Genomic DNA, 23,190 nt, shown 5'->3' on the forward strand with positions numbered 1-23,190 from the left:
GAATGCTTTAGAACAAGTAACAATTGAGGGAAAGGTTATATCATTTAAAATGTAATTGGATAAATATTTGAAAAGGAAGAATATAAATGAATATGGGGAAAGAGCAGGCAAATGGGATTCGACAGCTTCAACTGCCCCATCCTACTCTCTCAGTGACTTTACCACCCAGCGCGCCCGATGAGGTCTAATCGTGCTAAGCTCCTTCCCGTCTCAATCACCCATCCCAGCGCTGACCCTGTGGACTCTGCCAGCAGATCAGCTAGCACCGCCCCTCTCTGCATCTCCCTCCAGAATGTCCGTTCACTTGCGAACAAGGCCCTTGCCATCCATGAGCTTATTGTGGATAATTGCACCGACATCAAGGCCTTGACAGAAACCTGGCTGACAGGTGATGACACTTTCCCCCTTAATGAAGCCTCTCAGGCTGGCTATTTCTTCCACCACTGTCCCACCCAGACCGCCCTGGTGGCGGTGTGGCCCTTATCGCCAAATCACACCTTGTCTGTCCCCCTACTCCTCTGGCACCTTCTCTTCCTTTGAGCATCTCACCTTGTTCCACTCCCTCGTTAGCCACCCAAGTACCACGCCAAGTTTCTCACCGAGATATCTTCACTGCTTTCCTCCCTCAGCATCTGCGCCGAGTGACTTCTCATCCTCGGTAATCTCAACCTCAACCTCAACCTCAATTCATCATACTCTCTCTGCTGAGTTCACTGCCCTCCCATTCTCCCTTAACCTCTCCCTCCATATAAACACCCCTACCCATATTCACGGCCACCTCCTTGACCTTTCCATCTCACGTGGCCTCTCTATCCCCATCGTGTCAATCACAGATAAGGCCATCTCTGATCACTTCCTTGTATCCCTCGTCCACCTCCCAACCCCACTTCCTTCTGTGCTTGCCCCTAGCAAAAACCCTCCTCCAAGTCACTTACAACTGCACTTTCAAATTTCCAACTGTCTAGCCTTTGGCCCTCCATTCACCGCGATATTTCTGCAGCTACCGATCTGTTCTATCACACCCTCACCTCCACCTTTATGCCCTTGTCCCTATTAAAGCCATTACTCTCTCTCACTCTGGTATGGCCCTCATCTCTGCTCCCTTAAGGCCAAGGGACGCAGACTTAAATGTTTATGGCGGACAACTGGTTTAGCCTTTCATCGCCAGATCTGGCTGGACCACATAAAGCACTATCGGGTCCTGCTCTCCCCTGCCAAAACTGCTCACTATTCTAGGATCATCCTGGAATGCAAAGATAACCACTGGCTTCTCTTTACTATAAAACATCTTCTTAAACACCTCTCCCCTGCCTCCTCCACCCTCACCTCCAACAAGTGCGAGGAGCTCATAGACTTCTTTATCACTAAGATAGAGACTATCCGTTCAGCTGCCTCTGCTGCTTCCCTCCTTTCCCCTAGCCCACCAAGCCAAACTTCCCCTACAATTCACCCCTGCCATTGCCCCGAACTCCCATCTCTCTTTAGTTTCTCTCCTATATCCCCTCGTGCCCACCGAGTTCATCATGACCACAAGTCCCACCTTCTGCTCCTCGACCCTATTCCCACCAAACTGCTGACTACCCAACTTCTCTTCAGGGCTCCCGTGTTAGCTGATATTGTTAACAGTTCCCTCTCCTCAGGTACTGTCCCCTTCCCCTTCAAATCTGTTGTCAGCAGACCTCTCCTCAAGAAACCCACCCCTGTCCCCTCTGTCCTTGCAAACTACCACTCCATCTCTAACCACCCTTTCCTCTCCAAAGTTCTTGAACGTGTTGTCACCACACAAATCCATGCCCATCTTGCCCATAACTCCATATTTGAATCTTGCCAATCAGGTTTCCATCCCTGCCACAGTACTGAAATGGCCCTTATCAAAGTCACAAATGACATCCTATGTGACTGTGACCATGGTAAACTATCCCTCCTCATCCTTCTTGATCTGTCTGCAGCCTTTGACACAGTTGACCAGGCCATTCTCCTCCGTCGTCCAGCTGGGTGGGACTGCGCTCGCCTGGTTCCATTCTTATCTATCCAATCATAGCCAGAGAATTACCTGCAATAGCTTCTCTTCCTGCTCCATTACCTCTGGAGTCCCCCATGGGTCTATCCTTGCCCCCCCTCCTATTTCTCATCAATATGCTGCCCCTTGGTGACATCATCCGAAAACACAAATTCAGGTTCCACACGTAGACTGACGACATCCAGCTCTACCTCAACACCACCTCTTCAACCCCTCCACTGTCTCTCAATTATCACGCTGCTTGGCTGACATCCAGTACTGGATGTGCAAAAATTTCCATCAACTAAATATTGGGAAGACCGAAGCCACTGTCTTTATTCCTCGCCCCAATTCTGTTCCCTAGCACTGACTCCATCCCTCTCCCTGGCCACTGTTTGAGGCTGAAGCAGACCGTTTGTACCCTTGGCATCCTATCTGACCCTGAGATGAGCTTCCAACCACATATCCGTTCCATCACCAAGACAGTCTACTTCCACCTCTGTAGCATCGCCCATCTCTGCCCCTGCTTCAGCTCATCTGCTGCTGAAAACCTCATCCATGCCTTTGTTATCTCCAGACTTGACTATTCCAATGTTCTCCTGGCCAGCCTCCCATCTTCCACCCTCTGTAAACCTGAGCTCATCAAAAATTCTGCTGTCTGTATCCTAACACGCACCAAGTCCCGTGCACCTATCACCCCTATGCTCACTGACCTACATTGGTTCCCGGTCTGGGAATGCCTCTATTTTAAAATTCTTATCTTGGTTTTCAAATCAATTAGATGCAGCAATGTGGGGGGAGGGGGTCTAGGATTGTTCTGGACAGGTGACTTAAGATGGGATCAATGTCCTTCCTAATGTATTTTGTAATCTAGCATAGTAGATTCAATAGTCTTCTCTCCTCTAAATACTGTGATTTACTGAAGATGACTATCTCGGTGAATCAGAACTCAGTACTGAGATTAAATAACTGCACCAGAGGACTACATCTACATTTGTTACCATTTCACAAATATCTTGACACTTACGAATGAAGCTTTTTAATCTCTGACAAAGGGAAAAGTGATCCACCCGTGGCTAACTAAAGAAGTTAAGGATAGTATTAGATTAAAAGAAGAGGCCTATAATGTTGCCAAGAAGAGTAGTAAGCCTTAGGATTGGGAGAGTTTTAGAAACCAGCAAAGGACGATCAAAAATTGATGGGAGAAAATAGAATATGAAAATAAACTAGCAAGAAATTGTAAGAGCTTCTACAAGTATATAAAAAGGAAGAGAGTAGCAAAAGTAAATGTTGGTCCCTTAGAGGCTAAGACAGGAGAAATTATAATGGGGCATCAGGAAATGGCAGATGCGTTAAACAAATATTTTGTATCTGTCTTCACAGTAGAAGACACAAAAAACAGACCAGAAATAGTGGGAACCAAGGGTCAAAGGAGATTGAGGAACTTAAAGTAATTAATATCAGTAGAGAAAAAGTACTTGAGAAACTAATGGGACTAAAAGCTGATAAATCCCCTGGACCTGATGGCCTACATCAGAGGGTTCTAAAAGAGGTGGCTGCAGAGATAGTGGATGCATTGGTTGTGATCTTCCAAAATTCCCTAGATTCTAGAATGGTCCCAGCAGATTGGAAGACAGCAAATGTGACCCCGCTATTCAAGAAAGGAGGGAGAGAAAAAACAGGAAACTATAGGCTAGTTAGCCTGACATCAGTTGTCGGGAAAATGCTGGAATCCATTATTAAGGAAGTGGTAACAGGGCACTTATAAAATCATAATATGATTAGGCAGAGTCAACATGGTTTTATGAAAGGGAAATCGTGTTTGACAAATCTATTAGAGTTTTTTGAGGATGTAACTAGCAGGCTACATAAAGGGGAATCAATGGATGTTGCATATTTGGATTTTCAAAAGGCATTCGATAAGGTGCCACATAAAAGCTGTTACACAAGATAAGGGCTCATGGGGTTGAGGGTAACATTAGCATGGTTAGAGGATTGGTTAACCCTCAGAAAAAAAGAGTAGGGATAAACGGGTTATTTTCAGGCTGGCAGGCTCCAACTAGTGGGGTGCCGCAAGGATCGGTGCTTGGGCCTCAGCTATTTACAATCTATTTAATGACTTAGATGAAGGGATCGAGTGTAATGTATCCAATTTTGCTGACGATACAAAGTTAGGTGGGAAAGTAAGCTGTGAGGAGGACGCAAAGAGTCTGCAAAAGAATATAGACAGGTTAAGTGAGTGGCAGATGGAGTATAATGTGGGAAAATGTGAGGTTATTCACTTTGGTAGGAAGAATAGAAAAACAGAATATTTTTTAAATGGTGAGAAACTATTAAATGCTGGTGTTCAAAGAGACTTGGGTGCTCTCGTACAAGAAACACAAAAAGTTGGCATGCAGGTACAGCAGGCAATTAGGAAAGCAAAGAGAATGTTTTTTTTTTATTCATTCATGGGATGTGGGTGTCGCTGGCAATGTCGGCATTTATTGCCCATCCCTAATTGCCCTTGAGAAGGTGGTGGTGAGCCACCTTCTTGAACCGCTGTAGTCCGTGAGGTGAAGGTTCTCCCACAGTGCTGTTAGGAAGGGAGTGCCAGGATTTTGACCCAGCGATGATGAAGGAACGGCGATATATTTCCAAGTCGGGATGGTGCGAGACTTGGAGGGGAACATGCAGGTGGTGTTGTTCCCATGTACCTGCTGCTCTTGTCCTTCTAGGTGGTAGAGGTCGCGGGTTTGGGAGGTGCTGTCGAAGAAGCCTTGGCGAGTTGCTGCAGTGCATTCTGTGGATGGTACACACTGCAGCCACTGTGCGCCGGTGGTGAAGGGAGTGAATGTTTAGGGTGGATGGGGTGCCAGTCAAGTGAGCTGCTTTGTCCTGGATGGTATCGAGCTTTTTGAGTGTTGTTGGAGCTGCACTCATCCAGTCAAGTGGAGAGTTTTCCATCACACTCCTGACTTGTGCCTTGTAGATGGTGGAAAGGCTTTGGGGAGTCAGGAGGTGAGTCACTCGCTGCAGGATACCCAGCCTCTGACTTGCTCTTGTAGCCACAGTATTTATATGGCTGGTCCAGTTAAGTTTCTGGTCAATGGTGACCTCCAGGAAGATGATGGTAGGGGATTCAGCGATGGTAATGCCGTTGAATGTCAAGGAGAGGTGGTTAGACTCTCTCTTGTTGGAGATGGTCATTGCCTGGCCCTTGTCTGGCACAAATATTACTTGCCACTTATGAGCCCAAGCCTGGATGTTGTCCAGGTCTTGCTGCATGCGGGCTTGGACTGCTTCATTATTTGAGGGGTTGCAAATGGAACTGAATACTGTGCAATCATCAGCGAACATCCCCATTTCTGACCTCATGATGGAGGGAAGGTCATTGATGAAGCAGCTGAAGATGGTTGGGCCTAGGACACTGCCCTGAGGAACTCCTGCAGCAATGCCCTGGGGCTGAGATGATTGGCCTCCAACAACCACTACCATCTTCCTGCGTGCTAGGTATGACTCCAGCCACTGGAGAGTTTTCCCCCTGATTCCCATTGACTTCAATTTTACTAGGGCTCCTGGGTGCCACACTCGGTCAAATGCTGCCTTGATGTCAAGGGCAGTCACTCTCAACTCACCTCTGGAATTCAGCTCTTTTGTCCATGTTTGGACCAAGGCTGTATTGAGGTCTGGAGCCGAGTGGTCCTGGTGGAACCCAAACTGAGCATCAGTGAGCAGGTTATTGGTGAGCAAGTGCCGCTTGATAGCACTGTCGATGAAACCTTCCATCACTTTGCTGATGATCGAGAGTAGACTGATGGGGCGGTAATTGGCCGGACTGGATTTGTCCTGCTTTTTGTGGACAGGGCATACCTGGGCAATTTTCCACATTGTCGGGTAGATGCCAGTGTTGTAGCTGTACTGGAACAGCTTGGCTGGGGTTGGAGTACAAAAGTAAGGAAGTCTTACTACAATTGTACAGGGCTTTGGGGTACCTCATCTGGAGTACTGCGTACAGTTTTGGTCTCCTTATCTAAAGGAAGGATATACTTGCCTTAGAGACAGTACAGTGAAGGTTCACTAGGTTAATTCCTGGAATGAGAGGGTTGTCCAATGAGGCGAGGTTTAGAAGAATGAGAGGTGATCTATTTGAAATATAAGATTATGAGGGGACTTGGCAGGGTAGATGCTGAGAGGTTGTTTCCCATGGCTGGAGAATCTAGAACAAGGGGGCATAGTCGCAGGATAAGGGGTCAGCCAGTCAAGACGGAGATGAGGAGGAATTTCTTCACTCAGAGCGTTGTGATTTTCAGGAATCTGTGGCTGCTGAGTCATTGAATATATCCAAGGCTCAGATGGACAGATTTCTGGACTCTAGGGGAAATCAAGAGATATGGGGATCGGGCAGGAAAGTGGAGTTGAGGTCGAAGATCAGCCATGATCTGTTTGAATGGCGGAGCAGGCTCGAGGGGCCATATAGCCTACTCCTGCTCCTATTTCTTATGTTCTTAAAGATAAGTAATTCATTGTTTGAAATGATTTAAGGCATTTCAACATGATAAGGAGCCATATAAATGCAAATATATCATTATTAAATAAACAGGAGCTGAAGGGATTCAATTGTTACCTGTTCTATCCAATATTATTCTCCTTATCTACCAAGGTTGCGAATGCTACTGTACCAGGAGAGTACAGCTGAAGGGTTTTGCTGACCTGTGTGCGTGCAACAGTCTGTACAACTTTACCTTAATGAACAAGATTTTGGTAACTTCTGAAATACTTTGTATCCACCTGTAGCACAAAGAGAACATGGACAGTAAACTGCACTCTTTTAAACATCACATTATTTCATTGAAAAATTGAAACTTGAGTTTTGCTGGTAAATTAAACTTTATCTGCTGTGTACTTATTATTTCATTACAAACAGTAGCTAGACAAAAGTGCAGTGTGGCAAAAGCAGTTTGGTGCTTGTAGAGCTGTGTGACAAATGTAAGTGAGGAATGAGTACATCCATTGTGGCAATTTTAACAAACTGCTGACATTAAAAGAGCAAGAAATTATTAACTATTGTTAGTTCAAACACAACACACATGCTGTGTCTACAGATGAACTTTCAGTTAAATATGTCCCTGATGCAATGTATAGTTCCAATGTACCACGTGCAAATAATTTACAAGCACATACTCTAAGTTGAAATACTGTGCAGTACTGAGGGAGTGCTGCATCATTAGAGATGCTGTCCTTCGACGACAACAACAACTTGCATTTATATAGCGCCTTTAACATAGTAAAATGTCCCAAGGTGCTTCACAGTAGCATTATCAGACAAAATCTGACACCGAGCCATAGAAGAGATATTAGGACATGTGACCAAAAGGTTGGACAAAGAGTTAGGTATTAAGGATTGACTTAAAGGAGGAGGGGAGAGACATAGAAAGGCAGAGAGGTTTAGGGAGAGAGTTCCAGAGCTTAGGGCCGAGGCAGCGGAAGGCACGGCCGCCAATGGAAATCGGAGACATGCAAGAGGCCAGAATTGGAGGAGCGCGTAGATCCGGAAGGTTGTAGGGCTGGAGGCGGTCACAGAAATAAGGAGGGGCGAGGCCATGGAGTGATTTGAACACAAGGATGAGAATTTTAAAATCCAGGCATTGCCAGACCGGGAGTCAATGTAGGTCAGCGAGCACAGGGTGATGGATGAATGGGACTTGGTGAGTTAAGATACGGGCAGCAGAGTTTTGAGTGAGCTCAAGTTTATGGAGGTAAATGTTAAAGATTCCATGGCACAATTTGAAGAAGAGTGTTTTCCCTGGGGTCCCAGCCAACATTTTACCTCAACCAACGCCACCAGTGATAGATACTGCACATAAAAAGCAATTCATTGTATGCAAAGTGCTTTGAGGCATTTATGAGAGATGTAATTAAGTGTTGTATAAATGCAAGTCTGTCCTTCTTTTACACAAGATCTCTGACACCCATTACAGACATGATCCAAACACCACACTTAAACTAGTGTTATAAACCAAGACTGAAGCTCCCCAGATGGTGAATGTGTAAACGCATTGCCAATATGGCACTGATACAGACTAAGTAGATCCCAGGTTTGATCCTTGGTCTGCAGGCAGCAGAAGGGGTGGGGGTGGGTACAACTGTCTGTGTTCCATCAGGGTTGGAAGGGGGTAAATTTGCTATGGTCCCCACTCCTGACGGACATGTGGCTCTGAAATCTGGATTGGGTTCATCTGTACCGTACACTCATTGTGTGTAGACTCACAGAAGAAGAATGGTTATTAAAATGGGGCACTGGAGAGCTGCTGATGGCCAGAGAACCAAACCTTAACAAGAGTAACTGCTTTCCGTGAGGATGACACATATAGAGAACAGAATATAAATGTGGGGTCTGGTGTCTCACTCACACACACACACACACACACACACACACACACACAGTTATACTGTCCGTCCGCAGGCAGTGGAACCCAGTTTCACCAGAGTCTCAGAACACAAATCAATTGCTTCAGGAGTTAAGCTTTTACTGCAAGGGTTAGTGCTAGGGTCATTTTTATTTACAATGAAAACAGAAAATGCTGGAAATACACAGCTGACCAGTCAGGATCTGTTAAAAAAAACTCTTCTGCTGAAGGCTATACAACCAAAACATTAACCTGTCTTTTCTCTTTACAGATACCATTTCCAGCATTTCTTTCTCTATTTACAATTTACATAAATGATTTCAAAATCGGGTCAGAAATAAAACTGTCTATATTTGCTAATCAGGGCAAGTGGGAGGGGGAAGGAGGGGTTGAAAAGAACAGGGAAGAGAATCTAGATAGATTGGAGGACTGTGTGGACAAGTGGAAGATATTTTTGAATGTAGATAAATTCAAAGCGATGAAACTGAAAAAGGAGAATAAGCAGTGGGAATATAAGGTGAAGAGTCATAAATTGGAGGGCATAACACAGGAGAGCAATTGAGGATACTGATGGATAGTTGTTTTAAACTATTAATGCAGAGTGCAACAGCAGTAAAAAAAGGTAAAAAGGTGTTGGGGAAATTAGGCAGAGGGATAGAACATACATCCTGGGTACAAAGGTGAGCTTCTATGGAGCACTGGTTCAAGATCCCCCATGGAACTGTGCAAAATTTTAGTCACATGTGGGAACATCACAGCTTTGGAGAAGACAGAGGAGTGGAGCCAAACTGTTTAACACGGTAAAGCACCCAAGCTATGAGGAGAGAGCAAAGAAGCTGGCAATATTTAGCCACGAGAAAAGGCACTTTAGAGGTTTTCAAAAATTCTAAGGTGTATAAATAAACTAACCCTAATAATGTTTGACATGATCAGAAAGCATGTGACCAGGGGCATGGACTCAAACACAAGAGGGAAGGTGAACAAATAGGTTAAATTTGTATTGAGGTTGGTAAATGTGTGGAACAGCTCAAGAAGACAGTAGAGGTGAATAGTTTCTGAAAATTAAAGAAGGAGCTGGCAAAAAGTACAAGAGACACTCTAACAATTGTATTTTCCAGTCCTGTGCCTTCCTACTTGCTGCATCCAAAAACCTGCTCATGCATACCCAAAGTTGAACTAAATTTCACAGGAAATGGGAATGTCCAGTGTGTACAGCCAGTTTCACCTACATGTACAAACATTCGATATACTTACCAGAACAGGACTAATCGGGCCAGAATAGGGTTAGTTTTTCTACTGGGAAGTAGATATGAACATTCCCATCTATGTCATACACCATGGTGTACACTGGCTCCTAAGTCACTCTGCTGGCTTTACCAATTATAATGGAGATAGCACAGTCTTGCAGCAAAACTAAGCCCTTTACCTGAAAGCACTGACCTCCTCCGGAGTACATGTGGGAACATCACAGCTTTGGAGAAGACAGGAATGGAGCCAAACTGCTTTCCAGGGTAAAGCACCCAAGCTATGAGTAGAGAGCAAAGAAGCTGGCAATATTTAGCCACGGCATTATATGGCTTCCAAGTACCAGGTTTAGGGATGGGCAATAAATGCCGGCCTCACCAGCGACACCCACATCCCATGAATGAATAAAAAAAGGTTTTTGTCCAAGTGGCCATTCTTCATGTACGAGTTGAGACAGCAGTCCATTCAACAGTGGAAATCACAACCAAGCCCAATTTGGTCACCCAATATCCACTATCCAACAGGTATCACTGGACAATGATCAAGAATGGGAACACTTGCTGATTTTTCCCCTTCCTAGTCCAGAGCTACTGAGGCCGATTGCAATATGTAAAATATTGCTCAAGTGGAATCAGCTTACTCAGCATCACATTATGGTTTTTGTGTCAAACTTATTCTGTTAGGGGAGTAACTTTGATGCAAAATCTATTAAGATGCAGGCATTAAAAGGAAGATCTAGAACCATGACAAAACCTTCCTTAATTATCCAGTCTTTTAAACAGTCAATGAGTGCCACCACCCTACCTCATCTGGAGACAACAGCGCATCCCAGCAGTCTCACCACTTGTGCGTAAAGTGTGAATTCTGCTGTAGCTCTTCTCCTTTCCCCTTTCCCCCTTCCCCCATTTTGTTTGGACTGAACTGCGGAAGGAGCGATTACACGGCTGCAGTAGAAAGATCTGAAAATACTTGTTTTCATCGCGAGTTCGTAGAGATTCTGATCCAGGCACAATAAGGTTTCTTGGCAAACTGGCTGCGTATTTATCAGGTTTCCGTGGGACCGTGTTTAACAAACAGGTGGGTGCAGGCCAGTACTCTTTATTGGTTGGATTTATTGCGGTACTGATTTTTTAAATCAAGGTGCGCACATGTTAAACCAAAAATGAGATCTTCAGAAGCAGCTCTGTATTTAAAAGGAACTCTTCAGGCTCAACTTCTGTTGAATATGTAGGTACACCTCAGTTAGCCAGTTTCTAGGACTCATCCATTTTATCTATAAAGTACAAGGTGGATTTTCCACCCACCAGCAAGTAGCTGCAGAAAATGAAACTATCAATCTAGTCATACTTTCAGATTACAATAAAATAGATTTTGCTAGTAATTAAACAAGAGGTATCGTATGGGTTTTAAATCATCTTCCCTTCTCTCCTGAAGGCGCCAACTCATGACAGCATACAACTCTACAAGTACCAGCTTTGCAGTGCTTCATTTAAGTGGCCATTTTTCTTCTCATGGCCGAGACAGTGAAAGCTAGCAGATAATTTGATCGTGGCGAGCATCTCAGCCAAGCTCGATCTTGTCCACATACACTTGCTTTTCTGGTGGACATAAAAAATCCCATGGCACTATTTCAAAGATGAGCTGGGGTGTTCTCCCCGGTGTCCTGGCCAATATTATCCCTCAAACAACATTACTAAAACAGATTATCTGGTCATCACATTGCTGATTGTGGGATCTCGCTGTGCACAAATTGGCTGCCGTGTTTCCTACATTATAACAGCGACTACACTTTAAAAGTACTTCAATAGCTGTAAAGTGTTTTGGGATGTCCTGAGGCCATGAAAGGCGCTATATAAATACAAGTCTCTCTTTTTTTCTTTTTGCAAAGATCACCATCTAACAACAAAGAGCATTCACCCTACCAATCTTTCCCTTCCCCAGGTGCCAAAGCCAACTGTGATGCCCTTCTGCCCTTCCGACTGAGATCATTGACTGAGGTTTAAACCGAGAAGCTTCCCAGTTTCTTTCAGCCCAGTATCGCACCATGTGGTATATTTCCCTTGAAGCATCAGGGGAATTATTGCAATGTATTTCAACCGGCAGTAAACAGTGTGACAATATCAGGTGACCAAAGAGCCAAAACTTCTTTTTCCAAAATTGAATAATGATCCCTACCAACCAGTAGAAATTGTGCAGCTCAGGACCTGGGTTTTATATTAATGCTAAAGCAATAAAAGGGAATTAGTGTCAGAGGCTAGATGTTGAAAAATTGTGCGCATTGAATACAAGTCTGGAATCTGAAGATATCTTTGAAGATGCTGATTAAACATTATGTGGGGGAGGGAAGATCCTGTTGGAATTCGACTGTTTATAATAAATGCAAAAACAACAAATGAATTTCCTTCTTCACTTGCTGCCCACTGGAAGAAAAAAAAAGGTTGTACTTCACTTCAGTGCACACCTCCTGCTACCTAATCCACAGGACGGCTCTCGATTTTTGTCTGATTTATGCCTCCGTGAAGTAGCTTGGGACATTTTCCTGTGTTAAAGGTGCTATATAAATGCAAGTTGTTGCTGTTGTCGTAGTAGAGTTAAGAGTTCACAGCCTGATTACACATGTTCTGAGCTGCTGCTAAGTTACTAAGGGAAAAGGATGGATTTAAAAGTTTAAAAACCGTCTTTCAGGAAAAAGCGAACCTTTTACTCGATCTTCAATTAAAAAATAAGTTCTTCCAGAGGACTAAACACTTGCCTTTCACTTCTAAGATCTGGCTCAAGTCCACCCCAGAATGATGGGATGAAAATCTCCTCTAGAAAGGTCCGTTGTGAAATGAGTTGGCAGCTTCTAGTAGGCACAAAATTGCTGCTAATTTAATTGCCAGTCTCACTCAGAGAAATCGCAGGATGGCTAGTGTTAAATTGTCATGGAGGGGATGCCCTAGGATTAGGGATGGGCTTGCCACACGTTGGTGGAGTGGCAGATTAGAGAGCGCTTTACTCTGCATCTAATCTATGCTCGACCTGACATAGGAGGGCTTTAAGTTGTCCGTACATGCCAACCGAGAAAACTGGTAAAAGCTGATCAACAGCTTCAAAAAAGCTGACACAGCCCCCAGATAGCTTACAACTCAAGAGTAGGAGCCCATGACATGTGCAAACTAATAGTTACATACACTTTGTAACTTAACTGGTAAACCCAACATTCCTTCAATTGGGAAAAATCAAATAAGTACATATAAACCTGAAGGGAGAAGTACAAAGGCTAAAGCATCATCAGTGGTGCATTGGGAGGTGGCGGCACTCTCAGGGACATGCTTCCTTGGACAATTTTTACATTAAAAGTTATGCATGTTTCATTTTAAATACTTTTATACTTTACAATTGATAGCTTTGTGATGGAAAAAATGACACTTAGATTTCAATAAACCAACCAAACCATCATTTCGCCAAAAGTTACCTCAACAGCACTACCACATCAAACAATCCCCTCTCTGCAGTTCACAAAGCCACTCTAACCCCTCTGGATCTAGTTCAAAGACACTGTACCCTAGCCAACCCCCCACCTTTTCACAGAGGCGCTCTCTCCTTCAACTCTCCCAGTACCTACTGCCATTCTTCTCCCACTTTCTTCTCGATTCAAGCTGACCCTTTTCTCTACCCCTCAGCGTAACCAAGCACTTTTCTCCTCCATTCTCAAAATAATGTGGTACTCCTCCCCTCAACCCCCAATTCAAGCAGTCACTTTCCCTTCCTCCCCCACTCCCCCCACCCCCAATTCAACCTAGCAATGTTCTGCTCTGGCCCAGTTAAAGCTGGCTCTCATCTTCCACCCCACCTCATTCTTCCTTGTCCCTTTTCAAGTTGGAACTTTTCTATCTCCTCTCCTCCCTATTCAAGTTGAAACACTTTTTTTTCCCCATTAGCCAAAGCTAAAATGCTCCCTTCCCCTCAGTATAAACTGGCACTCTCCTGTCCCCTTTTCAATTAATGCTGGCACTTTCTCTCCTCACTCCCCCCTCAGTGCCACTCTCCTTTCTCTCCCACTCTAAAGCACCATTCTCAGATGCTCCCCTCTTTTCCCAATAGAACTGGTCCCAGCCTCTGCTCCCTTCATTTTCCTTTGCCTCTCCCTTTCATTACTATCTACTTTCCTCCTCTCTTCCTATCTGAGTGCTACCATTAACGGAAGTGATTCCAGCTCAACTCCCATTCTCAAGAATCTCTGGCCATTGTATGTAGGTACTGGAATAATTTCCATTAACAGCAGCACCGAGGTTGAAGCAGTGTTGAGATAAAAGTGGTGTTTGGAGAGGAGTAGCCTAGTTCATGCCGATTTTTGTCAGTAAACGACGACAGCTGGACCAGGCACCCAAAATGCTAATGCTTGGTATGTATGGTTGACTCAACATACCTCACACCTTGGTAGAGCACAAATCCACAAAAAAGGAAGGAAAAGAGTAAGAGTGAGAATTTTAAATAGGGCTCACAGATCAGGTTTAGCACACAGAACATAATTGTACTATTAGACATTACTGGAATCTCCAGACAGAGAAATTATGTATTTCCATGATATTTAGGGTTTGTGGAAATTGTGGGAAATTTGGCACAGTAATTGGCCAAATGGAATTGATTCAAAGGAAGGGCTGGGGAAAAACCATGCTGTAAAATACTTTGATTAGTAAGCATTATAGCTTAACATCCAAGAATGAGCCTTCACAAATTTATGTAAAGAGATGCAACAGTTTTCCTTTGTGACCACTACACCCAACTCTTCCTCCCCACATCCTCCCACCACCACATTCAACCAAGAAGGGCCAAGATGAAAAGAGGAACAAGAGTAGGTCAAATCCTCAGCACCCTCCTACGTGCAACAAAATACCCGAGCCACAGTGGCTGCGACTGGCACTCAGTAACCAGCACACCCTGACACTGCATTCCGCTTTGCTCAGCTTGCACCCACTGGCCAAACGTAAAGAAATAAGGATAAGGTTGAAACTAAAGAAAAAGGCATACTCCAAGTACATAGACAATAAAAGGAGGGGATGGCAATACGGAATATGAAGAGGTTAGGAAAGAAGTAAAAAAAAATTAGGAAAGCAAAGAGGAACTACGAGATTAAATTATCAAGGAATATAAAAATAAATAGTAAAATATTCTACAGACACATACATAACAAATGAAAAAACAGAATAGGGATAGGGCCACTAAGGGATGCATAAGATAAACTCACAGCTAATGACAGCGAAACGGCAGAAATATTGTCTAGTAAATAGGATTTAAGGGAGAAGCATATTGTTTACTTGAAATATACATCAATATTACTTACACACACACGCATGTGCATGCTTAGCAATTACTATTTCTGATGTTTGTATATTACCAGAGGTAACATCTAAGTGAAGGAAAGTCCTACGAGCACAATAAGGATTCGTCTGCTAACATTGCCAACAGCAATTCTGTGAACCTTGCATCTACCTAGCTAATCTATGGTACGGTACTGTGGTGGTTATAGTACTGCATTACTAACCCAAAGGCCTTGATTTCAATTAGCTATGATGGGATTTGAACTCAATCAACCTGGTAAATCGTGGGTTAGCAGAGAAAATAAAACGATCAGGAAAGTTAATGGATCATCATAAAAATCCAACTGGTTCTTTAATGTCCTGCATGAAAGGGAACCCCTATCCCTAGCTGTGACTCCTGTCCTACCCACACTACGTTCTTGGCTCTTAATGCTCCCTGTCGTGGCCTAGCATGCCACTCATAGCATCATACAGCACAGGAGGCCATTCAGCCCATCGTGTGTGTGCCGGCTGAAAGAGCTATCCAATTAGCCCATTCACCTGCTCTTTCCCCACAGACCTGCAAATTTCTCCTTTTCAAATATATATCCAATTCCCTTTTGACAGTTACTATTGAATCTGCTTCCACCACCCTTTCAGGCAGTGCATTTCAGATAACAATTCGCTGTGTAAAAAAATTCTCATTTCACCCCTGGATTTTTTGCCAATCATCTTAAATCTGTGTCCTCTGGTTACCGACCCTTCTGCCAGTGGAAACAACGTCTTCCTTAGTTTACACGCAGTTGTGAAAAAAAAGCACAATTGCTACAGAAGGCATCACTTCCTTCTCATGGCCACCAGGGTGAACGATATATGCGGCCCTAGCAACGTTGCCCACATTCCAACAACAAATAATAATAATAATAATAAAGAAAAATAATGGTTTAATATTGAGTATGTATCACAGGGAAACACTGTGGTGGCAGTATTAAATGTGTAAAAATACTGCAATATTTAATAATTGTAAATCATGTGATATGGGGCAATCTGACAGATTAATTTTGCTGACGTGAGCTTCAACAGTAAGATTGTACGCCAATTCTCTTAAAATAATTATAAAATGGAACATCCTTATCGGTTATGCATTTCAGTATAGCTGTTCATGTACAGAGTTATTTTTAAAAATGTGAAACACTCCCATATTATGGGTTTAATCATACAGTTCAGTAATACTATGGGGTTGCTCTAATACTAACCAATGTCATCTAAAACAAACTTGTTTTTGTGCAAAGCCACAGTGATTAAGACTGTCTTCTACTTTGAAAAGTGTATGTTAACTGATTTAATGCCCACAGCTTGTTCTCAGAGGGGTCAGTTGAAAATGCTCCACTGCATTCCATTAAAAATTGCTTTTCAGTACAGACTGCTTTGTTTATTTTCTTTTGATGAATTAATACACCAAAGCATGCAGTAAGTTAAAGAAAGGAGAAAAATTGATGTATAGCTATCCTGATAGATTAGCAGGTAAAATCATAAGCTGTTGAGTTAGCTACTAACAGCCAGGATAGCAATTGGGGCGATACAAAAGGCTTTAGTGCCTCTGGTCTAGGGAAGGGAGGTGGGGGGTGGGGGGTGGGGGGTGGGGGGTGGGGGGGGGAAGAGAAAGAGGGGAAAATCAGCCAGGGGGGTTCCTACTTCTCAAAGCTATTCAGTGACTTCTGCTGAAGAGTACATCTGTGTGGATGTAGAGAACAGGATTGTTTGGCTCCAATGGCCCCTCCCCTTTGTTAAATAGCCTGCTGACAGTCATTGACAGTAACTTGGAAACAGCACTGGAGGGCTGGCAGCACCTGTGGAACTGTACCGCAGCAAGCAGTGACGACTTCATAAGGGGAGGAAATTAGAAAAAATAAAAGTACTTACCAATCTCAAACTGGAATACAAAACAGTGTAGTGCGAGTCTACTTTTTTAAAAATCCAGTGAACACAGAATGTTTATGATTATTAACACAGATCTCAGCCTTTTTAACGATGTACTGGAAGGTCATGGTAAAATCATTTAACTCACCAGCACACGCAAAGTGTATCGCTGCCCAGAAATAGCCTCCTGGGTCAAACTGAAACAGAGGAAGTACATTTTTTTTGTGTGAGAAAATACATATTCATTGCTCTGTAACTCCCCTACATGGGGATTCCAGGAAATTGCAGTAGGAGCAAACTATGCAAAATTAGAAAATAGAAATATTTACAACATGTACTGTCTACACACTGCTCTCAGAATACTTCATTGTTAACGTAACAATTTTTACAAATAGGAAAAATCCATCAGGACAAACAAACCCATCCCTTTTTGATAGATCAGCCCCACTTATCTTCTGACCACAATTTAGTTACAACACACCCACTGCATCAAAACTCAAGCACTGCTAATGAGCAGATTTACCCGAGAGACCGCAGGCCAATTAAAAAATAAATGACTCCCTCTACAATGAACACTTAGAGGGCTTTTTAAATAAAAGATGGTTAGAGGAGAAAAAAAATTACCATAATGGTTACATTGGACAGAATATAAGTAGCTTTCTACATGTAATGATTTCCAGAATCTTTAAACCCAAAATACACTGTTATGGCTTCAAATAAAATATCCCAATATCAACTAACAAATCTGAAATCAATAGATATTGTTAAGCCAAAGACTGGAAGCGGAAAGGGCACACTTTAAGCATTAACTCATCTCTCATGGGCACAGTAACTGGCTGTAAGTGGATGTACATTATTACATCATGTATACTTAGACCCAAACCAGTGACCTGAAGCCCTGGAGATTATACATTCCTAAAGATCCCTAGTAAAGTCACTGCTCTATCTTATGCAGGTAGAATCTGTCACCCTACCCAGAATTAGGTTAGATGGTTTTCAGTTTAATTGTTTTACAACACAAAACAGAACACTTCAAACACTTTTGAAATCAGAACATATGTTAACCCAATTTAATGGGGAACTTGCTGTAGTGGCCTTATTCTAAATAATTAGCTAATCAAAAGAGATGATGCACATTAGTAAGGAACTGCATCATACAGACCAAATGGTCTCAGATTCGTCAGTCAATCTCAGATGGTGGCAGTGGGCATGCTAAAACTGTCTTCTGAATTCCCCCCCTCCCCCCACCCCCGAGCTAGGGGTAGAAAAGAAAACTGGACAAGTTTCTCACTTCCATCAAGGGAAGCTTGTCAGAATCTTGGGCAGGGGCTTGGAAACAGGTCACACTCACACAAGAGGTGGATTGCAGCACAGGAAGACATGAATTTATGGTGTTTGAATCTCACATTATGCAAAAATAATTATAAGCCACAAGAATCCTCAAGGCTTGATTAGAATAATTTTGGCTTAAAAGGCACTGTAATTAGCACGTTAGAGCATGGGCTTGCTGCAGCCTGAAGGAATAGAACGCTGCTTCTCTAATGTAATTGCCCACACAATGTGCTCCTGTTCTCAATTGAGGTCATATGGAGGGACAAGAATAAGATCTTGTGTCAGGAATCAGTTCAACTCCATGATGCACTTAATTCAGACAGCATGGAAATTATTAATTCATTACCAACTGAGCTTAACTTTTCCCAATTCAGCACCCATGTACATTCAGTCAAGTTCATTCAAAGAGATTGTCTCCTATTGGGATATTATTGTTAATAAGGTTTGGTGACAATTTGTGCACAATTTTCTTCTCTCTGAAATATGGAGCATTGAGAGATAAGTGTGCTTAACACGTCCAGTGCCGGAAATTAGTTTATTCTTCCAGGTACGGTGGACTCTAGGAGCAGGGATTGCCAATGATCAGCTGCTACATCATCTTGTGAGTTTTACTGATTGGCAGAATCTCTTGCTGTTCTGGATTATGAGAACATCACAAACTTCTAAGTCTGTGCTTCAGATTAGCTGAAAAATCACCCCTTAATGTTATTTAGCAATGGGAAACATTTATAACAGTGATCAACACAGTCCAGGAAAAATACATTCCACTAAAAAGCAAGAACAAACTAGCCAGTAATGATACATCATGTATGAAGAAAGAAATAAGGGCAAAATTGAAACTTAAAAAAAGGCTTACACTAAGTACATGGACAACAAAGATGAGGATAACAAAAGGGAATGCGAAAAGGTTAGGAAAGAAGTTAAAAAAAATTAGGAAGGCAAAGAGAAACTACGAAATTAAATTATCAAGGAAAATATAAAAATAAATAGTAAAGTATTATACAGACACATAAATAACAAAAGAAAAATCAGGATAGGGATAGGGCCACTAGGGGACGCACACAATAAATTCAGAGATAATGACAGCAAAATGGCAGAAATATTAAATAATTACTTTGCCTCAGTATTTACCAAGGAGGCTAACAAGGTGGGCATGATGTTAGAAGATGAGATCAAAAAAGATATAAAGACATTTAAGATAGAAAGGGGGGAGATAATTGATAAACTAAATCAAACTTAGAGAGGATAAAACCCCTGGTCTGGATGGATCGCAACCACGCATCTTAAAAGAAGTTAGGGAAAAGATGGTAGAGGCACTATTGCATACTTATAAAAATTCATTAGAAAAAGGGGATAGTGTTAGACAACTGGCAGACAGCTAATGTGATTCCTATATTTAAAAAGGGAGATGGAACCAGTCCAGGGAACTATAGACCAATTAGCTTAATGTTGGTGGTAGGAAAAATAATGGAATCAGATGTAATAGAAAAAACATCTAGAAAATGAAAATATAATGAAGAATAGTCAGCACAGATTTCAAAAAGGAAGGTTGTGCTTGACCAACCTTATTGAATTCTTTGAAGAACGAAGAGAAAGGATAGATGAGGGTAAAGCAGTAGATGTAATATATTTGGATTTTCAAAAGGCCTTCGATAGGGTACCACATAGTAGACTCATGACTAAGCATGTGGAATCAGGGAACAAGTAGCAGAATGGATAGCAAGCTGGCTACAAAACAAAAAACAGTGAGTAGGAATTAAAGGTAGTTACTCAGACTAGCAAAAGGTGGGAAGTGGTGTTCCATAGGGATCGGCGCTGGGACCACTGTTGGTCAGCATTTACATAAACAATTTGGACTTGGGATTCAGAAGTACAATTTCAGTATTTGCAGACGAAACCAAATTGGGGGGTATAGTTAACACCGGGGAGGACTGCGACAAAATACAGGAAGACATTAATAAACTTGCAGAATGGGCATGTAATTGGCAAATGAATTTCAATATAGGTAAGTGTGAGGTATTACATTTTGGTAGGAAGAATAAGGCGGCCACATATTGCTTGGATAATAAGAGTCTAAACGGGATAAAGGAGCGGAAGGATTTGGGGGTGCAGATACTAAAATCACAAAGTAGCAACCCAAGTTAATAAGGCTATTAAAAAAAAGCAAACCAAGTACTAGGGTTCATTGCTTTTCATTCTGGTCTCTATATTATAAAAAGGATATAGAGACACTGGAGAAAGTGTAAAACAGGTTTACTAAGTTGATACCAGAACTGAGAGGTTATACCTATCAGGAAGGATTGAGTAGGCTGGGGCTCTTTTCTCTAGAAAAGAGAAGACTGAGTGGTGACCTGATAGAGGACTTCAAGATTATGAAAGGGTTTAATAGGGTAGACGTAGAGAAGATGTTTCCACCTGCAGGGGAGACTAGAACTAGGGCTCTTAAATATAAGATAGTCACTAATAAATCCAATAGGGAATTCATAGGAACAGGAGTAGGCCATTCAGCCCCTCGTGCCTGCTACGCCATTTGATAAGATCATGGCTGATCTGTGATCTAGCTCCATATACCTGCCTTTGGCCCATATCCCTTAATACCTTTGGTTGGCAAAAAGCTATCTATCTCAGGTTTAAATTTAGCAATTGAGCTAATATCAATTGCCGTTTGCAGAAGAGAGTTCCAAACTTCTACAACCCTTTGTGTGTAGAAATGTTTTCTAATCTAACTCCAGAAAGGTCTGGCTCTAATTTTTAGACTGTGCCCCCTACCCCTAAAATCCCCAACCAGCGGAAATAGTTTCTCTCCATCCACCCTATTTGTTCCCCATAACCTTCTAAACTCTAGAGAATACAACCCCAATTTGTGTAATCGCTCCTCGGAAATTAACCCTTGAAGTCCGGGTATCATTCTAGTAAACCTACGCTGCACTCCCTCCAAGGCCAATATGTCCTTCCGAAGGTGCGGTGCCCAGAACTGCTCACAGTACTCCAGGTGCGGTCTAACCAGGGTTTTGTATAGCTGCAGCATAACTTCTGCCCCCTTGTACCCTAGTCCTCTAGATATAAAGGCCAGCATTCCATTAGCCTTATTGATTATTTTCTGCACTTGTTCATGACACTTCAATGATCTAAGTACCTGAACCCCTAAGTCCCTTTGGACATCCACTGTTTTTAACTTTTTACCATTTAGAAAGTACCCTGTTCTATCCTTTTTTGATCCAAAGTGGATGACCTCACATTTGTCGACATTGAATTCCATTTGCCACAGTTTTGCCCATTCACCTAATCTATCAATATCGCTTTGTAAAACTTCTTTACCCAGAGAGTGGAACACACTACCACAAGGAGCAGTTGAGGTAACTAGCATAGATGCATTTAAGGGGAAGCTAGATAAACACACGAGGGGAAAAAGGAATAGAAGAATATGCTGATAGGGTTAGATGAAGTAGGGAGGGAGGAGGCTCGTGTGGAGCATAAACACCAGCATGGACCTGTTAGGCCGAATGGCCTGTTTCTGTGATGTACGTTCGATGTAATATTTTCTAAACGATGAAAAGAGCTTTTATTCACAAAATCGATCCCACCTAGAAAATAGGTGTAGGGAGTCCACAGTTTTTTTTTGGGTGGGGGGGGGGGGGTGAAATCAAGAGAGGAAAACGTTTGAAAAGAAAGCATAGCTTCAATTATAAAGAAAAAACTAAAATTAAAGGTAGCAAAATAAAAAAGGTGGGAAGAAGCTCGTGTGGAGCATAAACACCGGCATTGACCTGTTGGGCCAAACGGCCAGTCTCTGGGCTGTAAAATTCTATGTAATTCTAAGTAGGGCAAAGAGACACTCGGGGAAGGGATGACAGCACAAGCAGATTGAGTGTTTCAAGTATTCAATTGCATTTTATAATGTTTGTTTTTGCTCTGAAGGATTAAATGTTACTGAATTAAAGCTACTCAGATGGTGGCAGTAGAGTAGCTTTATTACTATGATTCAGTGTTTATTTCAGCATCACAGTTACTGCAGGGAGGGGGGTGGCAGGCAGGGGGAAAGAGTAACTTTCTTTAACCTACCAACAGTCTTAGAATTAAGGAAGATCTGTCAACTGGTAAAGTTCTGGGGAGAACGTTAGATTGTTCTGCTATTTTAATCCCTGAAGCACGAGTTAGCAATTTAATTAGACTGTAACACTTAATCTGAATTCATACCAGGAACATGTGTGATGGCTAAAGAATCATGCTGTAGCACACAGAAATCACTTATCCTGATTCACCAGTAGTGCATAGGTCAGAGGTCACTCACTTACCTGAGGGTCGTTTAATGGTAAATAGACAGCAGCTATGAGAATCATCGACAGACTAAAAAGGAATGGGGCAGAGAGAAGAAATTAGCAAGCACCAATTGTGATTACACCTTGTAACGTTGAGATCAGCAGCTAAAAATTCCATAGCAATAGAATTCTGTGCATTTTTTATGGTATAGCTAAGTAGCTAGCAGTTTATTTTGGGCTGTGCTAGGTTACTTCCCGAATATAGGAACAAGATAGGCCATTTAGCCCTTCAAGCTTGCTCTGCCATTTTGTTACCCAAGGCATGCTTTTATCTTTTTAATCGTAATTCCCTGCCCCTTTTCCAAAATCCTTATTTTCGGGTAAGTTTCTGACTTCTTTGTAAACCTCAATTGCTCTGCACCTATCGCCTGCTTTGGTAGCTCATTCGATTCTCAAAAGCACTTTGCTAAAAGATGTTTTTCTGGATTCACTTTTAACTGGCTTAACCTGCACTCCTGAAGACACTGACTCGTGCTATGATACAGTTCCACGGACAAAGCAGCCCTCCAGGTATCTTGCTTCGGTGGCTTCCCACACGAGCCTGGACAATGATTGTTGGCACGATTGTACTGTGGGGGTATTAGAACAAAACCCAAAACTGTATTCACCTGTCTACACGTACACAGACTTTCCAGCAAGGGTCACTGAACCGTAATCAGAAGTGGGAATCCTGGTGATTTTTTCTCTTCCATTGTCCAGTGGCA

At 42.6% G+C, this 23,190-nt stretch overlaps 1 protein-coding gene across 3 annotated transcripts in view; it reads right to left on the reverse strand.

The window, feature by feature from the left end:
* LOC137312586 (UDP-N-acetylglucosamine transporter TMEM241 homolog) overlaps positions 1–23,190 on the reverse strand; it is a 143,031-nt gene that overhangs the window by 97,656 nt on the left and 22,185 nt on the right. For all 3 annotated transcript variants that reach the window (XM_067979129.1, XM_067979118.1, XM_067979123.1), the window contains exons 7-9: positions 22,463–22,514; positions 16,984–17,032; positions 6,724–6,769 (exon numbers count right to left, since the gene is read on the reverse strand). In XM_067979129.1, coding sequence (XP_067835230.1) covers positions 6,724–6,769; positions 16,984–17,032; positions 22,463–22,514 — 147 coding nt within the window. The remainder of the gene's footprint in view (positions 1–6,723; positions 6,770–16,983; positions 17,033–22,462; positions 22,515–23,190) is intronic.

This window comes from Heptranchias perlo, chromosome 3 (genome assembly GCF_035084215.1).
Source record: "Heptranchias perlo isolate sHepPer1 chromosome 3, sHepPer1.hap1, whole genome shotgun sequence".
NCBI lineage: Eukaryota > Metazoa > Chordata > Chondrichthyes > Hexanchiformes > Hexanchidae > Heptranchias > Heptranchias perlo.